Raw genomic sequence first — 15,221 nt, 5'->3', positions numbered from 1 at the left:
CCTGCTGGTAATTTTTTTTTTCTTCACAGCTCTTTTCAATTTAATCAATGAGGATTTTTGCCTTTGTTGCAGTGCTGCAAACTAGCACCATTCAAAAACCTGGCCATAGTCAAAAATGATGCACAAAAACTGTCTAGTTTTCAAATGAAGCTGAAGGGAACAAGTACTGTTTTTTCAGTGCCCTCAGTGAAAACATTCATTGATTCTTATTATTAAGAACAGTAAGTTACAGTATGCACAGATCCTGAGCTTTTTTGTTGTTGTTTGTTCAAATAAATAATGTTAAATTTGCAGATTAAAATTAGTTTTAGATTTGAAGGGTGAAATGGTAACTATAAAAGAAAAACCATTAGACGTTCAGCTGTGTCTGTTAATCATTAAGGGTGCTCTACAGCAATCTTTGCATGTGATTCCGCATAGGAGAAGCGTACTTGTTACTGCAAACTGTCAGTGCCCTGGGAGGTGTGATTTAAATTGGCATAGGATCTTGGGAGAGAATTAGCCTTTTATGTTGTTAACAATCTGCTGGCTTTTTCTCTCTAGCACCAATGACTGATAATTGTTTCTCTCTCTTGGTTTGTTTTTGGTTTGGGGTTTTGTGGGGTTTTTTTGGGGGGGAGTCCATTAAGGATATAGACAGCAGTCTAAACTTTTTTCAGTAACTGTCAAGTATTATTTGCTACAGTACAGAACAGACATTTTGCTGTTCGGTTTGGACAGTAGAACATTTAATGTATAACATTTGAAGACCACTGATTCACTGTTCTCAAAAGCATATTGCAGCTATTACAACTGACTGTATTCTGCAGATTGTGAAGTTAAGCCATATTATAGGATGGCAAGATCTTTTTTATTGTCTTAAGTTACTTGTGTTTTTTAACTTGTCTGCCCCTCCTCCTCCTCCCTCAAATCCCCCTCTTCTAGAAACAAAGACTTGTTTGTTCCTTCTCTGCCTGTGAGGTCTTTGCAGTCTCTGCTGTGTGGGTGCAGAGCCCCTTATTTAAATACTTTCCATAGCCATGGAAGGTAAGGAACAGGATGCATTAGAAAACTGATAAGTCCTAGCTCTAATAGATAGATGAGGCTCTTTGAATTCAAAGTACTTAAAAAGAGCTGTGTGTGTCAGGATCATCACAAACCCATGAGGTGTGGAAGAAGTAAAATGTGCTTGTCTGAGATCACATTGATAAACATATTCTTTAGAGTGCAGATTTCTGTAGTCATGGTCTTCAGTAAGTAATGGAGAATAGAGAATTAAAAAAAAACAAACCACAAAACAATCCAAAACAAAAAAACCCAAACCAACAACAAAAAACTTTAAAACCCTCTGTTTTTTCCTGTCACATGAAACAAGACGTGTTTTCCCTCTTTTCATTAAATATTGTGGTGGAAATTACAGAAAATTATATTCTTCTCTCTGTTTCCCTTCAAGATAGAACACTTGTGTAATCAGTCAAGGTGGCTGAAAATCATTCAGTGTTATTACTGTTGTTTTTTTCCCACTGGTTCTTCACTTGTGTATGTTAAGGCACTAAAATTCAGTTAACAGTATTTTCTTTTAATGTCCAAACTTTTAGTTTAATTTCACAGTTAAAATAGTTCCCTTACATGAAAAACATCTCCATGGTCTGCTCTGAGGACAGTTTAAAATCTGGTCAATTTGAAGTCTTTTGCACTTGCTTTCTTGAAATAATAAAATGCTCAGAAAAATCCTTTTAATGGATACGTGAATATGAATTTAGAAACTAGATTTTTAGGTTCAGTTTCTGAAGAGTTACCAAATCATATAAGTAAATTTTCCCCCAATATTTACTGAAGAATATTAAGTATACACTGAAGTCTCAATATCTTACGATATTCCTGGTTTAGATACACTTTTAATTAGAAACATTACTTTCAAAATGAACATTAGATGGCATTTCAGGGATCTAGGATGAGGGAAAAAGCTGGAAAACATCAGATAAACATGATTTGTTTCTTACAGTTTTAATTGCAAGGTCAGTAGATGAGAAGAATGGAGCAAACTGTGATCAGAGAGAACAGGAATAATAAAAGTAGCTGTCAGAAAGATAGATGTATATAAAATATGAAGAATTTGGCATGAGAAGGAAATTATTTCAAAGTTGCATATTAGTGGAAAAGAGACCTAGGGAAGGAATACTTGTATGGTGCATGCAGGAAAAGCAAATTCATAACATGTTGAAGGGATGTTAGTGGTATTGCACCTAAGTGTTTAACTAAGCTTAGAAATTGTTAAATTTTATGAGGTTATCTGTAACATGACTTGTCTGTGAACTGCATGAGGCAGGGACTTTGAAACTGTGATTATATAATTGGAGACAACACCATTAAGGCGGCCTTTTTAACCAAAAGAAAACTGACATTCTTCAGCTTGGGTACTTAATTTTTACAAGCTAGGTAGTTTGCTTTTAACTTAGATGTGCTTCTTTCAGGTGATTGTGATTTTCTAACCTTTGTCCCTCTACTTTCCACTGTAATTGACCTTCCATCTTGTTTAATAACAGGTTTTGAATCCTGGAACTTCCTGGAAGGGTAGCACAGACTTGTACTTGAGTTGCAGAATTAGCTAACAGCAAGAGAAGGCTATTGCTTTCTGTTGTCCCCTACTAACCCCTTCATTGTCTGCTTTTTAAGGTGAAAGAGGCTAAGATATAAAAAGCAAAGGGCATGGTCTTGATTTCAGACTTGATAGGATTCTGGGTAAAAAGGAGAGAAGGGAGAAGATATATTCCCCACTCCAGCAGTGTCATGTCTAGTTTGTCTAGAGCTGGTGGACTGTGTTTCTTTTTGCATTGATCTCTCTAGCTTCAATTTTGCCCTAGTTTTGGTAAATGTAGGTAGTCTAATCGCTATCAGTCTTCCACCAGAGGTTGACCAGTGGAGGTCCTGGAGCTTGTAATTACAGTTCACTGCTCACATCCTTGTAGGACAGCTGTTGGTGCTGTTGAAAGTTTTGCTTAACTGTTTCTGGTGTCTTGGGACATGTGAACCTTCTGTATCTGTTCAGCAGAGGAACAAGCTGCCCTGTCTCTTTCTGTTGCTGACCCAGGGACACAGCTCATGTTGCAAAGCTGCTTGGTTGGCTTATCCTGGTCACCTTCCTGAAGCTCAGTTTTGATGGTGAAGTGATGCTGGATGTCTCTCGTAAGATCAAGTACTTGATTTTAAGGTTTAATCCACAGCAACGTCATCTTCCCACTATTTTTTTTCCCCACGGGGTCAGGATGGGTCTTGCAGGTTGGAATTGAACCTCCAGCCCTTTGTATTCAGTCTGTTGTTTCTACTTGGTACTGGGATTCAGTTTCTATTCTTATTTCACCTGTTCACTTACCTTTACAGGAAGCTTTATCTTACTTGTGATCATGTGTATGAAGCTCTCTTACAAGTAACTACATAAAAGATTATTTCAAATTACTTCAAGCTGTTTGGCACTGCATTTTATTTTGACTTGACTCACGAAAATGTGACCCACCTGTCCATTGGCTATTGACTCTGTGCTGGACCTATGGAAGAGTTGAAAGGGTAGACTAGAGAGTTGAGTTCATAACTGTTTGACTTTTATTTTTTTCTTTTCTGTTCTCATTCCCAGAGCATATGGCATTTCTTCTCCATATGTTACCTCTCAATGGAAAGATGAGCTGTGGCAAGGGGAAAAGAGAGCAAGGCTGTGAAGAAACAGCCATTTTTACTGCTGTTATGAGATAAATATATTTAGGCTTTCTTGGAACAGAAAAAAAGCACTACTGTACCTTAAACTGAACACTCAAAAGACAATGAAGACTGAAGGGCTTTTCAGAGAAAAGATGGTACAGATTCTTTATGAGATAACTCTCCTTTCTTATGATAGTTAGAAGTGTTAGTGTTCTAGGAATCATCTATATATGATGAAAACATTAATTCAAACTAATACAACAGATGGTTTTCTTTGCACCAAATCAGCCTGTCATCCTTAAAAGAAGCTCGCTCCCTTTTTTTTTTTCTTAGTTCCCATAAACCATAATCCTCATTCCCAGGAAAAAAACAAAATCACTACCACTACTTTGGCAAGTACATTCTGGAGCATATTGTGAATGTTAACAGATTCAGGCTGTTCTGGACAGCAAGATGGAGAGTTAATTCCAAAACTGAAAGCCCCTGAAAATAGTGTCCTTGTAACGCACTCAGCCTTTCTCTGTTTCACTATGGGAACTCCACTGTGTCTGTTGACTTTAACCATACTGGTCTCGTGAGGGAGAAAAATCAGGCCTGTCAAGTAGATGCACCCCAGTCATGCATTATTTTATAAGATAAATTTGTCTTAGGTCTTGCTTTTATGGGGGAAGGGAAGATGGGTTCTCATTGTGCATTATGCATACAAGATGACACTTTTTTCTCCACACCCCAGAAAAGATGCATCACATACTTCTGTGGGGTAAAAGAAAATGAATCACTAGTAAAATGTTTCCTATGTTGATGGCAGTATTTTTGACTGTATAATTCATCTGCCATTTCTGTACCAGTTCTTAATTTTGCACGTCAAGATGCTCTGAATGGAGTCTGTAACACTCAAAACTTGTTGTGACAGAGATGAGAATGATTGTTTCATGACCTGCACCACACTGGGAGAAATGGTAGCCTTTAACCAAACATAGTTTGATATAAGTGAGATGATCTGTTTTATTATTCTGTGTGTTCCCAAGTTTAATGATTCTAAAATTTCACATGAATAAGAAAAGTGATTTTGTATTATTTGTGTCTCAATTGAGAAGTTTATTAGAAAGAAGAGAGATTCTTCTAATTAAACTTGAAATATTTTACTACCACTCTTGAATTTTTTACAAACTTACACATTTAACTGTTTCCAGAAGCTTTTCGAACAAGTATGTACTCTTAAACATGAGACTGCTGCATTGATTTCACAGGAATAACACGCGAGCATACATTTCATGCTCTGAATATGAGTGTAGCTGCATGTTTTGTACTGTCATGGCTTGTAATTTTATGAAGTTTTTAATACGTGCCTTCTAAGGAAAATACTTTCCTTGCATGTATTTGTTTGAATTTAATTTTTAAATGTTTATTGTTTTGGTTCCCTAGCCATGAATCAGCGAATCAGCCAAAGTGCTCCAGTGAAACAGCCACCCCCTCTGGCTCCTCAGAGTCCCCAAGGTGGTGTGATGGGTGGGAGTAGCTCCAATCAGCAGCAACAGATGAGACTTCAGCAGCTACAGATGGAGAAGGAAAGGCTGAGACTGAAGCATCAAGAACTGCTTCGGCAGGTGAGGCCACAGGTTAGACACCTACTTCCACTATTTCTTTTGTATGTTATGTTTTGTTTTGACTAAGTTGTTGTTTCAGTGAGTCTTAAAGACCAGTGACTGTACAAAAAACTTTGAGCTCTAAAAAGGTCTGAATTAATCCTGTTACCAGCTTGGTAATGAAAGTATCAAACTGAAGGATTTTGCTTTCCTCCCTCGTTCCTCTCTCTAACAGAACTTCTCTGAGAACAGGCTTCTTTACTATTAGGATGACATCATGGACTGTTGATCTGATTGGATATTCCTCTTGAGAATATATTTCATATTCATTGAGTTCTGAGTCATGCAAAAAGGCAAGAAGTTGGTTCCCACAGCTGCTTTAGTTCTCCCTTTTAAGTGGAGGAAAGAATTTCACTTTTATAACCTGTCACAGTCTGTAGTATTTCAAAGTACTTTTAAAGTTTATATAAGATACATTGAAGAGACACCTTATTGCTGAAATCTTATCTCTTAAACAGTGGAGTGGAGCATGGAACAACTGAATCGCTCATACCGCGTTTTGAACCAGTGGTTTTCTTATGGTGAAGAATTTCAAACTTCGTAATTAGGCTGCAAGCTATTCCTTTCAGTATTTTTCTACTATATGAATACAGCTGTAGCAAATGTTAAAGTGTAGGACTGGACATTGGAATCTCTGGATTTTTAATTCGGGCTTGACTTCCTTTTGACTCTAAGCCTTCTGCTTCGATTTTTCCATCTGAATGTTTAAGAGTTACTACCATCTGTGCTAGATAGGATATTCTTTGTTTTTTTGACACTGCCAGAGAAAGCACTAATCTTTTCTTTGAGGAAAACCTTCTAAAATCTTACCCTGTTCCCTTTTCACTTTGGGTGATGGGCCTTGTATCAGGAGAGGATGGTATCTTAATGTCCTCAAAGACAGCTTTTCTCTTTCTTCATCACCTGCAGTATTCTGTCCTGGAATCTGACTCCCGTTATCCCCTTTGTAGTCAAGGCCTGTTTTGTAGGAACCTTCAGCATCTCTTGGTGTAAGATGGGTCATCTTTACAGCCGTTACTTTTTATAGTACTCTAGGTAAGAATACATTGCAAAGGTGGCATCAGGACTTTCTCTCTGCTTAAGCACCTGGGCTTCTGCTGTTCCTGCTTTGCAATTAATCCACCAACAAACATTTTACCCTGTGCTAGCATGCTTCTAGGTAGGCCTTCTAATTGTCTTCTTGCCTCAGTTGTCATTGAGAATCTGACTAACTTTGGACCAGGTGACAGCCAGTTCCCTTCATGTTGTTCTCCCTGGTCGTTAAGCTTATCTGTCAAATACGCATCCTTGGTAAATCTGTGAGTTTTGTTTTACTGTGTCCTGATTTTCACAGTTTCTTAACTCCCTTATCCTGTCTCATCTGGCCTGTCTTGGGGGCTTGATACTACAAGATGGTGTTTATAAGACAGCTTGCATAGGCAAACGATGCAGCTAAAGTAATTTTTATCCATCTTATTTTTACTCTTAGGCATTGCGGAATATCAATCCCAGCACAGCAAATTCTCCAAAACATCAGGTAGGCTCTTAACTGATGTTTCAGCATAATTAGAAAAAATGAAAGCATTAAATTAGGCTAGCAGGGGAACTTTTTGCTACATGAAGGCATTCTACAAAAGAAAAACAAACAAACAAAAAACCCAAGCTCTGCCATACACATTTTTGAACCACTTCTCTGGTCACAACCCTAACGTTGTTTTTAAGAGTGCTGCATTACCACAACTTTATATCAATATTTAAAAGCAAATGAGGAATTCATTGCACGTTTTTCTGCATTGAAAACAACCTGCTTGTTTAGCGTTCTTGAGGATACTGCTGTTCCAGTCCTGATGTCATCAAGATGTATATTTAAAGGAAACCTCCCATTATATCTAAGGTAGTAGTTTGTGACTTTTAAGTACTGTTCATATTAATGTTCTTACCAGTTTGTTTAAACAGGTATGATCTTTAAGAAGGATATCTGTAATTGGTTAATAAAAAGTCACTTGAAATATTTATAATTTTAAGCATGTGCAGTGTAACAGAATTATTTAATAGATTAGAGTAACAAAATAATTGCTATGGGGATATAACATGTAATTATTCCATTTTGACATTTAACAGGCTTCAGCACAGATACATTTTCAATATAGGAAACAGCAATTCTGAAGAGCCTCCCAAGCTCAGACCAAAAGAAAATTGGTCAAAATGTGAAGCATAATAAACAGTTTAATGCAGACTTCTTTTAGCCTCTTCAGAAGTTGAATATGGAATGAATCTCTGAAAGGGTGGATTTATGGATATATTCAGAGAGCTTCTTGCTTGGTATTGCTAACAGTATTCTTAATCTACTGGTTCTTAGGACAGTATTTATGTTGGCTTGTGTTATACTTTGTTTTTCTAAGAAAAAACACTCTGCACACTCGTCAAGAAAAACATAATAAAAGAAAGTATCCTGTGTTTGGAAGCCAGGAGTACTGGTGTACTATTGCATTCTGAAGAGTACTGCAAAATGTGTACATTACTAGTTCTCCTGAGGAGATCATCTTCAAAATAGGAGCCTCAGACCTTAGAAACAGTACTGACCCCCTGGAAAAATTACTTTCTTGTTTGGCAATATCAGTGCAGCTGTAAAACTGAAGCATTTTAATTGAGATGTAATAGTTTGGTTCATTTACAGCGCATTAACAACATGATCTCAACAATTAATATTAGACCCTGTTATGGAGAAGAAAAAAAATCCTTAAGAATTGCTTGTATACAGGGGAATAAACAGAGAAGCACACTCCTCTATACCAGTTGGAAACACCTTATCTTCTGCCACAATTAGGTCATTCAGAAGGGATGTTTTTCTTACTGAATGCCAAAAGTGTATTCTATATTTTCTTGTATGCCTGAAGCCCTGTCATACAGTTGTTAACTCTTCCACAGTAGCTTTTTCCTGTTGCCAACTCAGAAATATAGAGCAAATGGAGAACTTCAGGATTAGTTTCACACTTAGTAAGATCAGATTTTTGAATCTTCTTGAAATTCTGACTTAAAACACTAAAAAAGTGCAAAAACTCAAAGGGGCCTTATTGATAATTCATAGAATGTATAAGCAGTGGTCACTCTGCTTTGTTTGGGATGGGGACTGATGAAAGGATTTATGCAAAAATCAGGATTCCAGTTACATTTCAACTGTCTTCATACCAGGCTCACCTGTATACTCACTTGCCTGGGATCAGTTTTATTAGTCTGCACTTGCTAATGATTCAAGCCATGTTTGAGTGATCTGGTGGATAGAAGAGTAGGTAATTGTGTCAGTTTAAAAGTTCTATAATAATAGATTGTTCATCATCTAAATGTATTTTTTGTGTTTTCATGTGTGACTTCAGTAATCTAGTGAGCAGTCACATGCAGAAGAAGGTGCTTAAAGAACTGCTTCTGAAAATTGTTCTCTAAATGCTTCTTGAGGCCTTGCACTATAGAGGCAAATGTGGTCTTCCTTTTCCAATGATGCTATTACTGAAGTCCCAATCTGTACATCCTATCAGGTCGTAGTCAACCTAGTAAATCTGAAAAATCTGTAGAAAGAACAAACATATCTTTGGTCAACTTTTTCTTTATGACAGATCCTTTCTTTCTTTTGTGAATAAAATTAATTAAGTTTAGAGGAATTATCTGCTTTCATAATGATAAAGCTGTGCTTGGGGCAAGAATAATAGCTTCTCTTGCTAAACTTTAGATGTTCTTTTAAGCAGTACCAAAAATAAAATCCTCATATGTTCAGTTCTCTTAATTCTGGGAAGACTAAGTCTATTTTAGAGAGTGATTGTCAAGGTCTTCCTTTTGTAAATTATATGGCACCAGCATTCTTGAAGCTTGCCTCTAGTGAAGTATCTCTTTAAATGGATAAAAAAACCTGAGAAATGCTCCTTAACTTTTAACTGCTTTTCTTAATCACAGAATCAAATAGCTTGGAAGGGACTGATGGAGGTCATTTAGTCCAGCATCCTGAAGCCAGCCCAACTTCTTCTTCCTTCTTGACATTTTTGTCCAGTGTCATGGATGTATTGATCTTTGGTCAGGTTTTTCTGGTACTGAGTGAACATTGTGTCCTTGCCAGTTTTTATCTCTCTGCCATGATACTGTAGTATCCTGTAGTGACACTAACACTGAAGTGTTATGTACGGAGGTCTTAGCACTTAAATACCTTCTGGAAAGATTAAACAGTTACTCAGCTTCATCTTTTGAAGCAAGTACTGTAAAATGAAGATATATTGTATTATAGTTCTAAAAATGTCCAAGTCAAAGGCATTTGAACCAAAAATTACAACTTCCATAAACAAGAGCTATTGGTACATCCAAGAAAATACCAAGCATCTGTCCAGTTACTTACGTTCATCATCATCAATTATCTATGAACACCTTGAAGATGACTACCTGTCTTGGTTAAGAGACTGACTTGACTATCTCTCCATCCCCACTAGCTCTCCTTCCATCTTCCTGCAATTAGTATCCAGTTGTTAACGACGTCTCACCTAAAGTAGGTGTTGGTCAACTTTTGTATAAATCATAAAATCTGTTAGGTAACAGATTTCTTGCCTTCTAGTATACGATGGAAAGAGAGAGAGGCAAATAATTTTGACGTACTGATGGCATTATTCTTGGATGTTGTGCAGACAACTTTCTTGTGCTAAGACCGGCAGATTTATTACTTGACTGCTGCTAAGATTAGGGTATTTGTTAGTAAGATCAGCATACTACACAGCCGTTAACGTGATAGCTTCCTCTGTATATGCTTGCTCATTCCATATCTTCTGCTTGTTTTTAGCGCTGAATGGAGATCCCTGCCTGAGAACCAGATACAGCCCTGCTTCCTTGCTACTCTGCTCAGTTGTACTTTCCAACTTACCTTTCTATTATTTCTGTGCTGCTTTCTTGGTAGTTCTGCATACCTGAAATGTGGTCTCTGTTCACTGTCTCCATTCTTTTGACCTTTACATTTTATGAAGTACCTCTCGTATTCTCTCTCCTGTTGCCCTGGACTTACTTTTTATCAACTTTTGAGTGACATTCTGAAAATTCCCCTACTCAGCAAAGAACGTGCAAAGACATATGGCCAGTCTGTCACAGTTTGCTGAATCACTTGGTTTTATTTCATACTTTTTTCATATTTTCTCTTACTGCATAAAATACAAGCACTTACAGTACTGAATAGTTACTGAATTTGAAATACTATTTTAGTTTCCTACTATTCCTTTTTTGTAAAAGTTCATTGTAGTTGGTGTTTGACATCTTTCATCAGCTTAGCTGAGATTTCAAGTGTTCCAGGAAAGTATTAATTTCTTAGGACACTATTAATATTTTTCAACAGAAGATTTTTTCAGTCACTTTGCATGTATACCAATACAAAGCTGTGTTACTGACAGATTTGTGACATTCTAGAAAGTAAGGAAGGCATCGTTGCAAACAAGAACAGTCTTGAATTCTGTACTCTTGAACTTCTATGATGTTAGTGAAGCTGGAAGTTTTACTGAAGACTTAGGTTTTCATTTGTTTGGTTTTTTTTCTCTTCCCTGTAATATTTCTTTCAATAACAAGATACACTTGTGTTCAAATCTTAGTGGAAATGGTAGGCAATAGTTGTTTTAGTTTCTCAGCGAATCCCAAACAGTATTGTCCCTTGAATGTCTTGTTTCCCATCCCTCTGTGTTATCTGAAGCTGACCTAGGTTAACAAGATAAATGACTTGTCTTGGTTTTGTCAAGGGAGTTCATGTTGGGGGGGGGGGGGGGGGGGGGTGTTGGTGTTGGATTTTGGTGAGGTTCTGGTTGGTTTGGGGTTTTTTTTAACAGAGATGGGGTACTGAAGGCAGCCATTTGGTCTTTGAACATGGCTTTTTTGACCAGTGAAGATATGACCACTGGTATATAGAAACATTTTTGAAAATTACGTTTACAAGTTGCAGGAAGAAAACAAGAAGTCACTTGCAGCAAATTCATAGCTGTATTATGTCCCTCAGTTTTAATTTGCCTTTTGCTTGATATTTGATCGGGAAAATGGTCTGTGATATGTCTTCTTCTGAAGAGATCCATTATGTGAAAAGTTCTGATGAGGGCTGGCTAAGACACAGTGAAGAGTCTTTCCAACAAAGTCTTCTTCCCATTTAAAATTTTTCCTTCTGATTGAACTTTTTTAAATCAATAGTCACAAATGATACCTGAAACTTCCCATTTTAGTGAAAGTAAATATTTTATCCCTCCTTTTGTTGTATTTTACTCACTTGATAGCTCTTTTTACTAAGTTTTGCTATGTCCCTCATAGTTTAAATTTTCTGTTAGATGTTTCTTTTAGACAATGAACAGAAATTGTTACTGATTTCCTACTCTCCAAAATCAGTAACAAAATATTACTGGAGAACTGTCATGCAGATAAGGGAACTGAGCACCCTGTATGATACTGTAAGTAACTTGAAGATTCCAAGTAGGCAGAAATAATTTTTGTATGTGTTTATCTCAGTTTTCATTGAACCGTTGGTATGTTATTGTTAGCAGGAATATTTTACTTCATTAGGTAACAAACCATTGTTATTTACAGGATTACCTTCCAAAAATCTTTGTAATTAATTAATTGACTTCTTCAGTCTGTGGCAGTAAATTCAGCAAGTAATAATGAGTCTTAGCCTATTGCCTCTTTTTATATAGGCATCTATTTCTAGTAAAGCACTTGTATTTTAGGTAGCTAAAGGTTATTTCAGATGATCTGTCAAGTACCTGTCATTTACTCTGTATCAGTTGCACAGCGCAGTGTTACAGAGTACCATGAGGCTTACAGGTAAGGCAGCAGTGGCATGACTTAACCGGCTGTCTAGAGCCGTCCTAAACTGGGGCTGAAGACTGCAGCTGGGGACCTGTGTGGAATTTTTAAAGCAAAATACTAACTTCTTAATAGTCACCAGACTGAAAGGTCTGGTAGACATGCTCTGGCAAACCAAACTGCAGCAGTTCAATACATTAAACTCAGCTGTCTGCCAGAAGTTGCCTTAATAATAAGGCAGCAAACAGGATGTGTCTAACATTGTTCTTTCATAATCTAGTATCTGAAGCATTCATGTGGCTGTGCTGCAAGACAGACCAGACACCTGATCTATCAGAAAAAGTGTTTTTCAACTAGGTCAGTTTTCTGAATTATGTTACTGTATGGACATAACAAATGTTGGTTCCAGCTGAAGGGAGGGGTAAGAATATGCAATCAAAGGCCATCTGTAACTATCAGTAAAAAGTTGCTTTGGAATTGTCCCTGGGTTGTGACCCACAGTGATTGAGATCAAGGCACACATCTTCCTCTGCCCTGACTAACAAACTCTGCTTCTTCTAAACGCTGTTAAATAAAACAGAAGGTTTTGTCAGAGCATTGGAAATTTCAGCTTGGAGTTGGATTTTCTGTAGAAATTATGGAGATGTTCCTTGACCTAATTATTATTTAAGTCTTTGGTATTTCTGATGAGCAGTAAACTAAGACACTACTCTGCATACTGCCTAGAAAGTGCAAGCATGATTGGATATAGATAGGGGGATTGAAAGGGAGTCCTGTGTGGCTGGATTTGGGAGGAGAAGGGTATGTTGGCTGTCATCAAAATATACCAAATGTGGAATTCAGCTAATTTTACTGCAAAAGCAACATTGCTATTCTTCAGCCATCTTGGGAACTAAGTGCTTTAAATGTTCTTCAGCTTTTAAAATAGTATAGCTTCATTCATAATTGAAAACCATAGAGCTAAGTGTAACTTGTTTGTTAGTTTGTGTGGCAAGGGCTGTAGAATTTGAGTTTCACACTCTCTGTTGGTTTACGTGGGAAACGCTGAGCATTGGTAGAAGGAAGTTACACGGTAGGAAAGATAGTTGTGTTATATGAGTAACTTCAAAATTCAGAAGCTCCAATTCCACTTGCAGCACCTTAGCTTTACAGTTTAACAAAACTTTATTGCTTGCTTGCGTATGTAGATCTTTATGGATAAATACCCTGTCTAAAAGTCTATAGCATAAATCAGATCTGCATTTGTTGCCTGTGTCTGGGTTTTATGCCCCTGATTGCTTCAGGACACATTCTGTGTCTGTATAGGAGTTGTTGCTCACTGCAGTGGATTTACTGGATCACTGGTGCTGCTTGCAGTTGCAAAACTTCATTGCAAAAATACTGCTAAAGCAACCGGTCAGCATAAGATATGAGTCATGTTGACCTGAGTACGAGATGGCCATGAATAACAGCTTTTGCTAGAAGCAAACAAAAATAGGTGGAGGGAGGCCGTCTGGCTCTGCATGGCCTTCATGACTGCAGACTCCTCCTGACACGTACCTGCTTCACTGGTGCTCTGAGACACCTCAGCTGGGCAGGTGCAGTGCTGGAGCCAAGGGCAGATAGGTACGAAGAGGAGTAGGAAGCAGCAGCGCAGCGAAGGACTGCAAAACCAGACAAGAATCCAGACTTTATTTACAAATGTCTAATCCAATTTATGCTGCCTTATCTGTGCTTGCAATGCTCTGCGTAGCATTAAGTTCTTTGCCAAGTTTATACAATGCAATTAATTATCACTATCAGTATCACCTCTCTAATTTTGCTGTTTTTCACGATTGGAACACTGAATAATTTACATTTCCCCCTTACTCTTTACTAATTGCATATCCGCTTGTTGCTGAATTCATTTGTCTTCATCGGTCCATGTGTTTTTCCTCTTTCTTTTGTACATATGCTGTAACTTTGTGGCCCCCAAACAAGAACATAAATACTTACCCTGAAGAAACAACTGGTGCTGTAAGTCTGCCCATAAGTGTCATGGTCTTCTCTTTTTCTCTAACACTTCTTTCCCATCCCAGTGAAGCCTGTGGATCATTTGATAGTTGAGCAGTGTGGTGTGAATGACCTGGAACTTGATGTAAAACTTAATCTGCATGCAATTATGAAAAAAAAATGGTTAAGGTCAGCCAGATAAATAACACAATGCTGACCTTATTTTTAAAATTACTTTGCTTAAGGAGACGACAGATCATTTTGGTCTTTATGTAATAACCAGAATTCAGCTTTTGTGTTAACAATAGGAATGCTAAGCTTTTATTTTCCCAGAGGTACTTAAAAAAGTTTTACATACTTACAAAAATAGGATGAGATCAAGTTATAGAAATCTAAGCCAGGATTTTGTCATGGTTTTATTTTTGCCTCCAGACTTAAAATACTTCTAATAAAGGATATATTTTAAAGCATGAACTAAAAGCCTAGAGTTCACATTGCTCTGTTTGGAGCTGGGAGAGGCTTGTACACTCCCATACATTTTTTTAAGTACAGGAAACACATAACTTTTTTTATTGAAAGTCAATTTTATAAGGAAGAACAAATGAAAAGACCATTCTTCAAGCAACTTTAGCTTCCATTACATGCACCTTTTAGGAAAAATAGTCTTAATACACTCTTTAGGGCGTGTAGAAAACTTTGCTTGTCTTACGGAATGATTAAAAATCACTCTGTATTTGTTTCTGAATAGCTCGTCTTTTTTGGCAATTCCTTTCTCTTTCAGACTCCCAGATTGACATAAATTTATTACTTGAATGAGTAATGGAATAACATTCTTTCTAGGGGAAAGTGCTGTAGTTCTGCCTCCTGTATAAGTAGCAGTAATGCTACTTATAAATAGTTTAAAATAGTTGTAGTTTTGCACTTTTAGCAATGTTGTTGAAACAAGGATAAAAGTAGTACTGATATTAAAAATACTTATTTCATTACGTTGTATGTGCCAAAGAATAGGCAAAATACAGTTCTCCCGCCTGTTTTAATACATCTCTTTTTAGTGTGCCTTCAGTGAAATGTGATTTTTCTCTTTTAGCTGGCTAGCATCTGTGGTACATTTATTTTTACCATACTATTTAAGTTCATATACTGATGAAACTTGAA

General features: G+C 37.1%; 1 protein-coding gene across 8 annotated transcripts in view; it reads left to right on the top strand.

The window, feature by feature from the left end:
- Window positions 1–15,221, top strand: part of YAP1 (Yes1 associated transcriptional regulator) — a 98,497-nt gene that overhangs the window by 70,623 nt on the left and 12,653 nt on the right. For 2 of the 8 annotated variants that reach the window (XM_074860204.1, XM_074860199.1), the window contains 2 exons: window positions 5,098–5,279; window positions 6,787–6,834. In XM_074860204.1, the coding sequence (XP_074716305.1) occupies window positions 5,098–5,279; window positions 6,787–6,834 (230 nt within the window). Of the gene's footprint in view, window positions 1–5,097; window positions 5,292–6,786; window positions 6,835–15,221 lie in introns of all 8 variants that reach the window. The other 6 variants (XM_074860203.1, XM_074860198.1, XM_074860206.1 and 3 more) reach the window with 3 other exon arrangements.

Source organism: Strix uralensis, chromosome 2 (assembly GCF_047716275.1).
Source record: "Strix uralensis isolate ZFMK-TIS-50842 chromosome 2, bStrUra1, whole genome shotgun sequence".
Lineage (NCBI taxonomy): Eukaryota > Metazoa > Chordata > Aves > Strigiformes > Strigidae > Strix > Strix uralensis.
This window is presented reverse-complemented; position numbering and strand designations above follow the sequence as displayed.